This window comes from Meles meles, chromosome 7 (assembly GCF_922984935.1).
Source record: "Meles meles chromosome 7, mMelMel3.1 paternal haplotype, whole genome shotgun sequence".
Lineage (NCBI taxonomy): Eukaryota > Metazoa > Chordata > Mammalia > Carnivora > Mustelidae > Meles > Meles meles.
Genome location: NC_060072.1, coordinates 130,824,164 through 130,837,752, shown reverse-complemented (window position 1 = coordinate 130,837,752; position 13,589 = coordinate 130,824,164). Strand labels below are relative to the sequence as shown.

The following is a 13,589-nucleotide window of genomic DNA, read 5'->3' as shown; positions in this document are numbered from 1 at the left end:
CCTTTTGGTTACCCTTCAGCCCCTGGATTCTTCTTAGCCATCTGGTCTATTGTGATAGACCCAGGACCCCCTTGTACTGCTACTATTCCTCAATAATCCATGTTTGCAATCCCTTTTGCAACACCCTCTCTCCCTCCCTCCATTTCTGTTTTTCCAACCTTTTTGCTTCAACCCTGTGTTGGCCACTGTAGTGAAACAGCTTCATTAAGAGGAAGAAACGAAAGAGTAACTTAACTTTCTGCATATGGACGCCCACCAGCCAAGTCCCTCACCGTTTATGGAAAACCCAAGTCTGGGTACCTCAGCTTCCCTACTTGGGCTTTTAAAACTCTGTCCCCGCTTTCTTTGAAAATGCTTTATTGTAAGATATTTAATCAATACACAATACACAATACACAAGAAGAGGCAATCCTGCTATAAAACTCACATGGCTATTCCTTAAGCCAACGACGTGGACATCAGCACCAGTGAAGCTCCCCTCACGTCTTCCCATGAGCAGATCCCACAACAGCCTTGGATATTGTCCTTATCAAGTTTCTTTCCCTCCTTTATTTACCTCCTATGTATGTATTCTTTGCTTCTTTCCCCTTCAACAGAATGTTTATGAGATTTGTACTTATTGGATCCATGCAGCTATAGTTCATTTATTTTTACTCCTGGATAATAATGTATTATATGAGTATAATATAATTCATTCATTCTCCTATGGATGGGTACTTGGGTTGTTTCCAATTTTCTTTTTCTTTTTTTTTTTTTTTCTTCTTCTTTTTTTTTGGAGAGAGAGAGTGTGCTTGAGCCGGGGTTGGTTGAGTGAGGGGTGGGCAGAGGGAGAGGGAGAGAGTCTTAAGCAGACTTCACACCCAGTGTAGAGCTGAACATGGGGCTTGATCTCACAGCCCTGAGATCATGACCTGAGCTAATCAAGAGCCAGATGCTTAACTGACTGCAGCACCCAGGAACCCCCAGTCTTCTTGATAATACAATGTTATTATGAACATGCCGGTCTCTGTCCCTAGAAGCTCATGGGCAGGGGTTTCCAGGGCATGAGAATACGTGGGCATGGAGCTGGTGGGCTGTGGGACATGTCATCGTTGGCTTCACTTCCACCTCTGAATTCTTTTCCTTTGAGTTCATTGTCTGACAATTTATCAGTCTCTGGTTGCACCCGGTTTCTTTCTCCCGACGTGACTCCCTGGCTTTTTTGTGTTGTTGTTTTCATTTTTTAAAAAATTTACTTATACTGTTAAAATATCAATAATTGTGGTACTTGCAGCATCTGGGGGAGAGAATTTATATCTCAGAACGAGCACATCATTCAGTTTGCAGCCGTTTACCTTTTGCTTTCAAGGAGTCTTCCTTTTCGGTCACTGTGAGCCTTTTTCTTCAGCTGGGCCAGAACCTTGCCGGTGTCTGGACTCTTCCTCCACATGAACTTGTGAGTGCTGTTAGCTGATGAGTCCAGACAAAATATCACCGAGGAAGTCCAGGCTGGCAGCAATGATCATATTAAGCAACAAAGGTCATTTTTGAAATTTAGTGGGAAGGACAAAGCTAATTTGCTAGTGACCTTCTGCAGGCATGTCCTTGCCTCATGCTCTCATGTGTCAACTCTAACCACCCAAACATTACGTAGCATGTTGCTCTTTTTTTTTTTCCGTTTCTTTTTCTGTTTTATAGCTGAGGATCAGGAGTGTTTGAGAAATTGAACAAATAAAGGTCACAGGACAGATTTAGGGTTTAAATTCAGGTCTTTTGATTCTTAGTATAAGGTTCTAATCTGTAGTACAGGAAGATGTGTGTGTGTGTGTGTGTGTGTGTGTGTGTGTATGCATAAGCATGTGTACATAGCATGTAATATTATGTCACGTTCAGCATTTGAAATACATTTCTAAGTTCCTTCTGAAGAAAAATATGTCAAATCAAATTGCCTATTGTGTGTATTTCTTACCTATGACTTAATGCATTTTCGAAGTGGCTTTGCTGAGTCTTGAAGAGATGAGCCTAAAGGATGCTAAGATGGCATCGCTTTTCAGCTGCGGCCCATTCTTTGTCTGAGCTCCTGGTGCGTCTTAGTTCTGTCCTCCCTCTTCCTGCCTCCTTCCTGCTCTGTACTGACAGGAGCACACGGCTCCCCGGATTGGTCTTCTGGGGAAGCCAGGATCTGGGGCTGGGCCCAGGAATTCTCTCTGTCTTCTGTGGTCCTGGGTGGGCTCTCCAAGAGGGGACAGTTGAGGGAGGATGAGCAAAATTGCCTGCTCCCTAACCAGTTTTCAGCTTCTCTCCTGCTCGCCTCCAGCAGGTTAGTGCCTGTCAAACCAGTTGCCCAGTGTGTCCCTGTGCTGCTTACAGTCCTCACCCCTCAGGTCCTGTTGAGATGCCACCATCTTACTGGGGCCCTCTTGGACCACCCTATCTCAATGGACAGCATTCCTGGCCCTTCTCATCTCATCTTCTCACTTTGTTGTTCTCTTAGCACTTACCACTATCATACCGTTTATTCAGCTTCCTTAGGTCTCATGTCTTTTCCATCTCTCCCACTGTAATGGAAGCGCCAAGAGGGCAGAGATCATGACTGTTGTCTTTGCTGTGCTTTTCCCACACCTGGAACAGTACTTGGTTTATAGTAGGTGCTCAATAAATCTCTGTTGAATGAACAAAGGATTGAATGGGTGAACATTTGACGGGATTCCAAAGAGTGACATTCCTAAGATATACTGCCATTGTTGTTCATGAAATTATAGTGAAATACTTTTTAGCAGGAGGGTAGGCAAGAGACCAGAGATGATCATTTTCTATCCAGTGCTGAAGTATAAGAGAAGAAAAGGCATTTTTGCTGGGGGAAGAGCTGGAGTTTCAAAGGGCAGCATGTGTGAGGTTCAATAAATACAGAGTTAATGTTGACAAAGTTAATATGGAATAGCACTGCTTGTTTGTGTCTCCCCAAATCCATATATTGAACCCTAATCCTCAGTGTGATGGCATTTGGAGGTGAGGCCTTGGGAGGCGATTTGATCATGGGGTCTCTTGTAGAAGAGAACTTAGAGAGCTCCCCTGCTCCTGCCACCATGTGAGGACCCAGTGAGAAGATGGCCATCTATGAACCTGGAAGCAGGCTCTCACCAGACACTGACTCTGCCTCCCACTTGATCTTGGCCTTCCTGCTTCCAGAACCAGGAGAAATAAATTCCTATTGTTTATAAGCCACCCAGTCTATGGCATTTTTTTTTTTTTTTTGTTACAGAAGCCCAAATGGACAATGCTATGGCTAGCAATTTTTTTTTTTTCTAAATCTGATCTAGATTTGTGTTTCTCAGTTTAATGTCCTGGTCTTCCCTTGTCTGCACAGCGCTCCCCCACGGTTGGCTCCTATCAAATGGAGCCACGTTTCAGACCCTGCATATGTGGTTCTTCTCTTGCCTCTGGAATGGGGCCTCTCCGCTGCCACCCTTCTCCTTTGCTTTCTCTTCACCCTCCCTTCTTTTTCTTAAACATGTGTTAATCAGCTCCCATAGGCTAGACTAGGTTTTGGGATTAGAACGATAGCGAAGACTTTGCCCTCATCCCTGAGTTCTGTGTGTTCTAGAGCAGAGGGCTGAGACCCCACTGTAAGTACAGTTAGCGTGAGAACGGCTCTACCAGGTGGGTGTAAAGCTACGGGGCTCCAGACTGGGGGGAGGCCAGCCCAGCTCACAGAGGAGCATCCCCGGCTCTGCGCTTTGATGAATAAAGGGATTATGCTTCCCATGGGCTCAGGGTAGGGAGCAAGAGAGAACATTCTGTCAGTGACAGGGAACCCCCAGTCGACTTACGAGAATACTCTTCATCCAGTTCTTACAGATTTGCACAGCATGTGGTGTGACTCTTGGCAAAGACAGATTGTCGCCCAGCACCTGCACAGATGGGGCTCAGGATTCATCTCCACCTGTGTGATCACCAGATGACATATCCGAGGTGCCCTGTAGGGGTCTGATCGCTGGCACAAATCCAACACCAGCAACAAAAATCAGTTTCTGTTCTGGAATAGCTCAAGTAAAATTTATAAATGTGAACTAAGAGCTAATTCTTAATATATTTCGCTTTGTGAGCTATAATCTCTCTTATTATCGTAGAACTATTCTCTTTAATGTTTCATGATAAATATTAGATGATCCTTTCACATCACAATATAAGGATGGCAATGCTGGGAATTGGCACAGTCCCTTATTCTTTCTAAAGTTCTTTCCGGTGTTTTCTCTCACCCAATCTCCATAGATCTGTTAGTTAAGAAGTTATTAGAATCTCTAATTAGAGAGGAGGAAACTGGCTCAGAGAAGGTGAGGTGGCTGGCAAGTAATAGGGATGGGATGAAATTTCTAGGCTCTTGTCCACTTAAGCAGTGCTTTTCCCGAGATAGAATCCACTGTTTTTGTAAACTATTAAATCCTGTATCACAGTAGGAAGAATCAGTGGAGAAATTTACATGTTCATACTTACTGGGAAGCTTGTATGTGGGCAAACATTTTGGGCATGGTGAGAGTAGGTTGAATTAATCAGAATTCTTTGGATTATAAAGGGAGAGAGAGATGAGCTCACGTAACTGAAAAACCCGGCGGCTGATCAGGACTTCCTCGAGGTCTCTTGCTTGGCTTGCCATGGTGTCGGCTAGTGGTGGTGGTGGCTGGATGGTGACCGGCAGCTTCGGTTTGCTAGCTTGAACTAGCCGGAGCTGGAGAAAGAGCACCCCTTTCTCAAGGGTTCCTACCAATGTCCCAGACCTGAGGCTCATGCACATACACTGGATTATGGGTCCAGTATGGGACAGTCTCCAGGCTCAAAGGTACAGTATTCTCATTGGGAGGGTGGGGTCGTGTCGTGAGGGCAAAACTTGAGGGCAAAAATCCTGAGGGCGAAATTGAAGAGAAGATCCTTTTTCCTCTGCCCACTGATCTCTTTCTGTATCCACTTGTCTCTGGGAATCATGACTGGCAAATCATCAGATACAATATCTAAAATCTGACCTAAATAGAGAGAGAGGGTATAAGTGGACAGGGGACAAGAGAGGGGGTGGCTGTGGCTTGGAGCTCCCTGCACAGGACGAAGGTGGACTTGGCAGGCGGCACTTGAGCTGGTCCCGAGCGTCTGTGAGGCTTGCTTGCGGATTGTACCATTAAAAAGGATTACACATGGGGCGCCTGGGTGGCTCAGTGGTTTGAGCCTCTGCCTTCGGCTCGGGTCATGATCTCAGGGTCCTGGGATCGAGCCCCACATCGGGCTCTCTGCTCAGTGGGGAGCCTGTTTCTCCCTCTCTCTCTGCCTGCCTCTCTGCCTACTTGTGACCTCTCTCTCTGTCAAATAAATAAATAAATAAATAACCTTAAAAAAAAAAGGATTACACATCTTCTAGAACTCTGCAGACTGATTACGGAGATGATTGTATACTGTACAATACTGGTCCCTTAATGAGACAAGCCCAAGTCGGGTGATTCTTATGTGCCTTGCGGATGTGGGACGGACTGGTAAATTGTGGCCAGCTCAAAACCTATGGCTCTGGAACTTGACAGGTTTTCTTTTCAGTTTTTGCCTTGGGAATTTCCATTAGGAAAAAAAAAAAAAAAAAAAAAAAAACACCCTTAAACAGATCCCAAAAGAATATATGATTTTGCCTTCCCTGAACCTGGGGCTCGGGGTGTTAGAACCTGGCTTTTGGATTTTTCTGCTCACTTCTTCATGCCTGTAGCTGTTATAACCTTGTCCTCTTTGCTACTTTTCTTATTTTATGACTCTGGGCCTTGTGCTTACATCAAGTGAAGCTTAATGGCTTCCTTGCTTAGTTGGGCATAAAACCTCAAGAATGTGTGGGTGTGAGTATTTTCACTCATGCTGGGGGATGGAGGGGTACGAGGCTAATCTCATTCAGCACTTTCTGTAAAAGAAAAACTATGCAGGTTATTTGACCTTTTATTTATGGAAATAGTAAGAGTAAGGGCTTTATTACTTTTATAAATTTAGACGAAAATATGGAGAAAAAGTGAGATATTCTTAAGCTACCAGTGATGAGGGAATCTAGACCTTTCTATTTGTAGCCATCTGGGATTTTTTTTTTTTTCCTTTCAAGCTTTTCTGGTAAAAGGGAATTTTTCAGTAGCCCCAAGGACAAAAATGCCTGGGGGAACTGAGTGTTTAAACACAGACATGACTCAACAAACCCAGTCATTTCGTGCTCAACTAAGTGAACCTTTCAAATTTATATAGAACGTTGCACTTACAGAATTGTATTTTTATTAGCCACCCTAAATGTTAGCTATGAATTGAAGTGCTAATTTGAGTCTAATAATTATGACTGCAAAATGAGGATTATATGGGTTATCAAAAATGTGTTTCCGTATCACTTAATATTTAGATTTTAAAGAAATAAGAACAGTCCAAGTGATGTAGCGTGTCAGTCATTAACAAGCAGCATATTTAACTGGTGTGACAGTTGTTGTCATTATGCTAATAACAGGAGATGGGGCTCTAGTAAGATTAAGCATCAGCGATTCCAGTCCCTCGAGGAAACTGTAAAATTCAGCTTCACTGGGTCGTAATTAGAAAAGAAGTGTATTTAAATACCGGAAAAAAAAAATCTTAGGTACCTCCTCACACAGTGTGCCAAGAGCACGTGCTGGAAGTCTTTTAATCTCTAGGTGTGGCTTTTTTTATAAATATTTCCATACGCATTTACATACTTGACACTTGGCAATATAGCATTGTATAACCATATCCATATGTCTTGCCTTTTGAAATAGAAGGAACACTTTGTAAGGACAGGGCTGGCTGTTGATGATTCTGTAGGTCTTCCGCCTCCATAGTGCAATGATGCTTCGTCACTGACAAGATGGGCCTGGGAGCAGATTCAGCTGTCTTTTCCCACACTGTTGTCTGGAGCAGTAGTACAACTATTGAGGGCGGTAATAGTAATGATGATGGAGGCCTTGCTTGCTTGCTCACAGTTAGGTATGTAACTTAGGACATTTGAGCCTACCCCTATGACTTATTAAATAGCCTTACTTAAATATTGTTGCTGTTATCGCCGTTGATGGATGGGACCACTGAAGCACAGAGTAGTTAAGTGACTTGTCTAAGGTCACACAGTCAGTGACCCTGTTGGGATACAAACCAAGCAGTGAGACGGTGCTCGGCGGCCTCTCCGTCTGCCAGCTGCTGATGGAGTTGGGTCTGGAGGCATTGCTCGAGTGTAGCTTCCTCAGCCCTGGCCTCTCCTGAGTGGGATTTGTGACTCCTTGGTTTACTTTTCCTTTTCGTTCTTTTGTTCTCTCTTCTGGTAGGTCAAGTACAAAAGAGATTTTGAAGAAAGCAAAGGGAGGGGCTTCAGCATCGTCACGGACACTCCTGAACTACAGAGGCTGAAGAGGACTCAGGAGCAAATCAGTAACGTAGGTGACTGCTTGTTTGGTGATGCGATCGCCCTGACTTGTGTGTCTGGGTGGGAGAATGATACTGGGATTTGGAAGTGTTCTTGGTGCTTCGGTGTGCAAGCAGGGCTCAGAGTTCCTAAAATACACCAAGAACAACTGTTAGATTGCTTCCCTTTGATTTTGTCACTGTTATCGAGAGCCTAGCACTTTCATAGCAATACTACATTTCTGACTGTATACTTTACTTACAGTGATTTTCTAAATCAATTTCCTAAGTAAATCAATTTAATTAAATAAATTAAATGTGTATTTAGACATACAGTCATTGCTATTAAAAGAGGTATTGTAATTTAGCATCTTATTCCATTTTTAATGGTCCTTGGCTTTGGAATTTTTCCAAAATGGGACTTTAATAGTTAAATTTAAAAACCTGACAGTTCCTTTTTTTTTTTTTTTTTTTTTTGCTGGGGATAATCATATAAAAATATACATATAAGGCTAAATATCTTAAGAAATCTTATATTTATTAATGCCATGTATGCTAGGTTTCATACTTTAAACCAGATATTTGTTGAAATGATGCAATATGTATAATTTTGGAAATAAACATTCACATATGAAACTGCTTTAGTTTTGAAAGCTGCGTCATGTGAAGTAATATATTTTTCTTGAAAAAGAAAATCGAGAGTAGCAAAAGTTCAAAATCTATTAGGGATGGAAAAGTGTTAATTCTGTACTACCTAAAGGTGGATAAATAGCTCATCTTCACTTTGGTACTTCATGCCTGTAATTATGTTTCTTCCAAAGTTTTATATGAAGCTTAACAAAATGTAATTTTTTTCAGAAAAATGTCAATATCAGCGTTAGGTAGCCAAGAGGACAGATGAATGAAAATAAACAACTGTATACATGATATAGAAATACGTGCAAATATGCAAGACTCATGCCATTTTTCATGAGAAGTATATCTTGTGTGTCTCTCGTACGGTCACTGAACTTCGTGTATCCTGATGTTATAAATGATGCAGCCTTGATTTCTAGGAAATATTTAATTAGCGGATGGTTTATACTCATTGGTATTTGGCCATCATCACTGTATAGAATGACAATTTGGAGATAGAATTGTAGTGTTTAATTTGAGAAAGAATTTTATTTGTGAAAAGTCCAAAACCAGAATGATATGATGTTTAAACAGCTTTCGTAGAGAGTCGGAGGAGGCAGAGTAAACACTTTGTTTTGCCGTATTCCCTAAAATTTATGCATTGTTTGCTCTTTAAATGGACATTTTACATTTGGAAGGACTTGTTTTTTCCTTTGAAGAGAGCAGGTTGAATTTTAAGGCTTCACGTTTTTGTCCCCTCATTTTCCTTCCCTGTCCCAACAACCCACTGATAATATATTACTCCCCTCATCTTTCTTCCTATTCATTCTTTTTTTAAATTAAAAAAAAAAAATTTTGCTTTTTAAAATGAGAGATAGAGATATATATTCCACGACGGTTACATAGAGTAACATTTCTTTTTTTTTGGAAAACTTAAAAAAAAACAAAAATAATTCTGCACAAAAAAGTTATATCATAAATCATAAACTATCACAGAAATTTATTTTGAAAAGAACTAAACATTTCTACTTGAGACATCCAATGGGACAGCTAACATAAGGATTGCAGTCAATTCAAAGGTAAGCTCTTTAATTTATATTCAAATTAAGTCAATATTTGTTTTTAATAAGAAGAACTGATCATTTCACCAACCTTTATCATTAGCAGGAATATACATTTTATTCAATACCAGAAGGTGTTTGCAGATCCATTCTTAATTTTGCAAAAACCCTTATGACACAGGTATGTATAAATCTGTATATATCATGTACATAGTAGTATATGCAAAATACCTTTTGGATTAAGCCTATAATTTAGACAACATTGGTTCTTAAAAGCATATAATTTAGATAACATCTTAATTTTTTTTTTTTTTTTTTTTTGGTAATTGTCTTATGTTAGCCCCCATAGCAGCTTTCCAAGTGGTTCTTTTAACCATGATGAGGTATATTCATGTTTGGATAGCAGTAAAGCATATAAATTTCATAATGTTATCATTAGGGATTTACTCTTGAAGAAAGGAGACTGTTAAATATTCTGAGGTCTAGTGAATTTACTATTCATTTATAAGGCTACAACTTCATGAAATTTTTCCGTGACTTCACAGGGTTTTCCATATTACTCAAGGATCTTTTTTTTTTTCTATGAGAAACTTGGATTAATCTGAAAGGTGGTACTTTGGTTTAGACCAATTTTCCACATTACTTTCAGATAAACTCAAATACTGAAACATATGGGCCAAATCCAGACAGATATTTTTGACAGTGGCCTGGACTGTGTCTGTTTTGAGAGAACAGGGGCTGAGAAAATGTTCAGACTGGTCTCCACCAGAATTTTCCCACCGGAAGGGCTGGGATGAGTAGCCATTTGCTTCATTTTCTTATTTGTTTTGACTTTTGCTTACTTGTTTTGTTTATGTTACCCTTGACTGTCGTCTGGGTTGTTCTAAGTTGCCTTTAATCCCTTTTGGACTAAAGAAAGTAGAGAGACATAAAACTGTGAATTTAATGACACCTCCCTAGGTGTTTTGGGTAATGTGTTGTGGATGAATGGGCATTTTTGATTGCTTGTGTCTGTGTGAGTGTTATGAAATGTTATCTGCCACTCTCATATTCATTTGTGCAGGATTTGAAATCATTTGGAAATACCCACTCAGTCTGCATCTGTTACTGAGATGTGGGATAGAACACAACCATAAATTTGAAATTGTGTGTAATGAAAGGGGCGAGCGTGGGTTTAGCCTTGACTTCTTTCTTTTGGGGTCCGTAATGACAGCATATTGAATCTGGGGAGATTTATTAAATGCTGCAGTTTAAAATTCTTCTGTTATATTACTCAGTATAGCTGCAGAAAGAATAAGAAAAGAGGCAGGGTTTCAGAATTTACTGAATGGTTGGAAAGAAACAGAACTGGTTTCCTAAAAAAATTTTTTTTTCCGCACAATTCCAGAAAATGTCTAGTTGTGTCCTCCCACACCTTGCCAAATTCAAGGGCAGAAATCCAGAAATGGCAGAAATGACCTAGCATAGCTTCCCATCTTTGCTTATTGATATTTTAGGGAAATGTTCTTAAAGGACAAGGTACAGACATGTATTGAAGGAAAATGTGCCTTTGGACATTTTTAAAAGCCCTCTTTCCTGTTGTCCTCATAGCTGTAGCTTGTGTGGGTGACTATAAAGCCTGTTTCTAATTCAAGTGGTTACCGCCTTCAAGTTTCTAAGCAGTGCGTTCAGGGTACCTGGAGCAGGAGAGCCCGGCAGCATCACTGCCGACAGCGAAGGGTGAACTCAGTCCAGCCTCGAGAAGATTATTGATGTGTTTCATTCTGCCTGTTTACACACTGATTTAAGCTGCACTTTTAATTAGCTGGGACAGTCTATAGATAAATGGTGAAATAAGGTGGTGAAGTCCAACCCCAAGAGACTTTTACAAGCTCTGTGCTGTAGATAAAATCTGGATGTTTATTTTCTAATTTATTTTAGGTAATGGAGAAATATATGGAGGGGAAGGGGGGAAAAAAAACCCCAGATGACAAAATCCTGTATTTTACAAATTGACTGAAATAGTAAGTATACCATTATGTGATTTGTCAAGATTTGTGTCTGTCCTTGACTCAGAGAGGAAACAAGTGTGTGTGTGTGTGTGTGTGTGTGTGTGTGTGTGTGTGCAGGGAGTGGGGTTGTGTGTGGTGGCTTCAGTGGGAATCTTTAGAACCCCCTTTCCTTAGCTCACTAGCCCATAGACAACACAGACACTGGGATTTTCACCTGCTCTATGTTCTTTCTCTTACCCTCTCAGTATCTATAATTTTGGTTATCTTTCCTATTTCCCAAATACCCTTTTTTAACTACCATTTTCTGTTTAGCTTATACATTCATAAGACGCTCGCTTGCTTCACAAGAAAAGCTAAGATTGAAGCCTTTGGGGGAAAAAAAACATTATAGAGAAAAGAATCTCTCTGTAATCTGATACTGAAATGTAATTATTTTTACTTTTTTTTGGTACAGCTACATAATTTTTCATTGACTTCTCAGAATGCAAAATAAATTATGTGCCCATTAATAAGCTCACGTGGATACTGATGATTTAGTTCCCTGAGATTTTGTGAGTTAGCTTCAAAAATATTAGATTATTGGAGGTAAACGTGACCTAATAATTGAATAGCAGTGTCTATGGGCGATTAAAAGATTTGATTCAAAGTTGGGCTGAGTGGAAGGGTGAGCATGAGGGTAGGGATGATTATCTGGGGATCTGGTCTCTGTTTGTAATTTAAATAAATCATTTTGACAGAGACTGACTGTGGCCATGTTCAGGCTGCTGATGGTGTGAAATTGAGTTGTATGGTGGACAGAAGACAAGCAGGCAAGACAAATCCCCCAAGGCAAAATTTGTTATGTAATTGGGTCAACTCATGCATGAGAAATGCATGCTAATTGTAAACTGGTGGCAAAATTACAGTGTTTGAAGCAATTACGTCTTATATGAACCCAAACAACGGATATGGAAGGGTCTCTCGTCCTTTTTACATTCAGCGAACATAAGTTTTCATTAAAAGGTGAGGGAGGTAAAAATAAGAAAGACATTCAGTGTTGACATAGAGTATTTGTTAATTTTGTTCCTTATGCAAGAAGCATGACTGTTTCATGAGCACTGCAAAATGTATATGAAAGCTTCCGTTTTGAGTAGTCAATTCTAGTACACAAAGTACTTAGAAAGGAGAATAGTATGGTATTTTTGATATGACTCTTAACGGGGTTGATGAATGCAGATGAAATAGCAGCTAGTTATTAGGTCAGTGGCTTAGATTTAAGCCCTTGAAGGCTAGTATTTTCTTTTTTAAAGATTTTATTTATTTATTTGACAGACAGAGATCACAAGTAGGCAGAGGCAGGCAGAGAGAGAGGGGGAAGCAGACTCCCTGCTGAGCAAAGAACCCAATGCGGGGCTCAGACCCAGGACCCTGAGATCCTGACCTGAGCCGAAGGCAGTGGCTTAACCCACTGAGCCACCCAGGTGTCCCATGGCAAGTATTTTCAGAGAGTATGAATTTATATGTCACTTAAATGGACTGTACCTTATCTCCAACTTATCTTAACTAGTAAACTCCAGTGTTTTCCTGAGTCATCATGGGTTGGTAGCATCATCTTTAAAGCAAAGATCAAATATGCCTAAGAAAGTGATAGGAAAATAACACGTATTTCCTTATAATACCTAACGCATGTATGAATGCTTTATTTGTTTTAAAACACATTGACATACCCAGTCTAATTAGATGCTCTGAACAACCTCTCCTCAGGGAAAGTATTTCTATAAGGAATACTTAGACTTTCATGAGAACTACGCACAGAAAATCACCACTTGGTCCTTTCTCATGTCCAAATCCATGGTTTCCCTGACACCTGGTTTTGCTTTATTTTTCCACCTAGGGCAGAACTTCAAAGGTTGATTTCTTCTTTTTATCCTCCATTTTTTAGCCACAGTCACTTAAAGAAACAAATACATCCCAGACCAGTAATTACTTGTGCCTGGCACGTACGAGAGTTGTGGCTATAAAATGGCATTGTCTCAAGGGGAGGTGGGGAAGGGCCCACCTAATAAAAGAATTAACGCACATGACTTCTTTTTTTTTTCTTGGAACAGAGATTAAAGATCCAACACCTCATTTCTGAAGATCCTTCTTTTGTGAAATCCCCTTTCTTTTTGCTTGCCCTGTGTTCAGGCCCTTTCTCCTGCCCGATTTACTGCAGGACCTCCTGATGGGCCTTCTCTCCTTCCAGGCTCCTTCTGCTGCTTTTCCATTGTATCTTAAACACTGCCACCAGATGAATCTTTCTAAAAGATCTCTTTCTTCAAGACCCTAATTATGATTCACTAGGAACTTCCCTTGGAGCACCACTCTACATTGAACCAAGTCTCATCTCTAAAGCTCCTCCTTTCAGACTCTAAGGACCCTCCAAGATCTGGTCCTACACTGTTTTTTACCTTATCTTGGGCTGTCCGTCAACACTGTTTAGGTCTCCATTTCTTTTAGGTCTGACCAGCTTACTCTGTTCTGGGCCTTTGCATGAGTCATTCCCCTTGTTTGGAACAATTTC

At 40.6% G+C, this 13,589-nt stretch overlaps 2 protein-coding genes across 2 annotated transcripts in view; both read left to right on the top strand.

Moving 5' to 3' along the window:
* NEBL (nebulette) overlaps positions 1-13,589 on the top strand; it is a 362,472-nt gene that overhangs the window by 177,526 nt on the left and 171,357 nt on the right. The window contains exon 4 of the mRNA XM_046011516.1: positions 7,305-7,412. Coding sequence (XP_045867472.1) covers positions 7,305-7,412 — 108 coding nt within the window. The remainder of the gene's footprint in view (positions 1-7,304; positions 7,413-13,589) is intronic.
* Positions 8,543-13,589, top strand: part of LOC123946206 (nebulette-like) — a 142,960-nt gene continuing 137,913 nt past the window's right edge. Inside the window, exons 1-2 of the mRNA XM_046011515.1 lie at positions 8,543-9,237; positions 10,977-11,059. The gene's annotated coding sequence lies outside the window, so the exon portion shown is untranslated. The remainder of the gene's footprint in view (positions 9,238-10,976; positions 11,060-13,589) is intronic.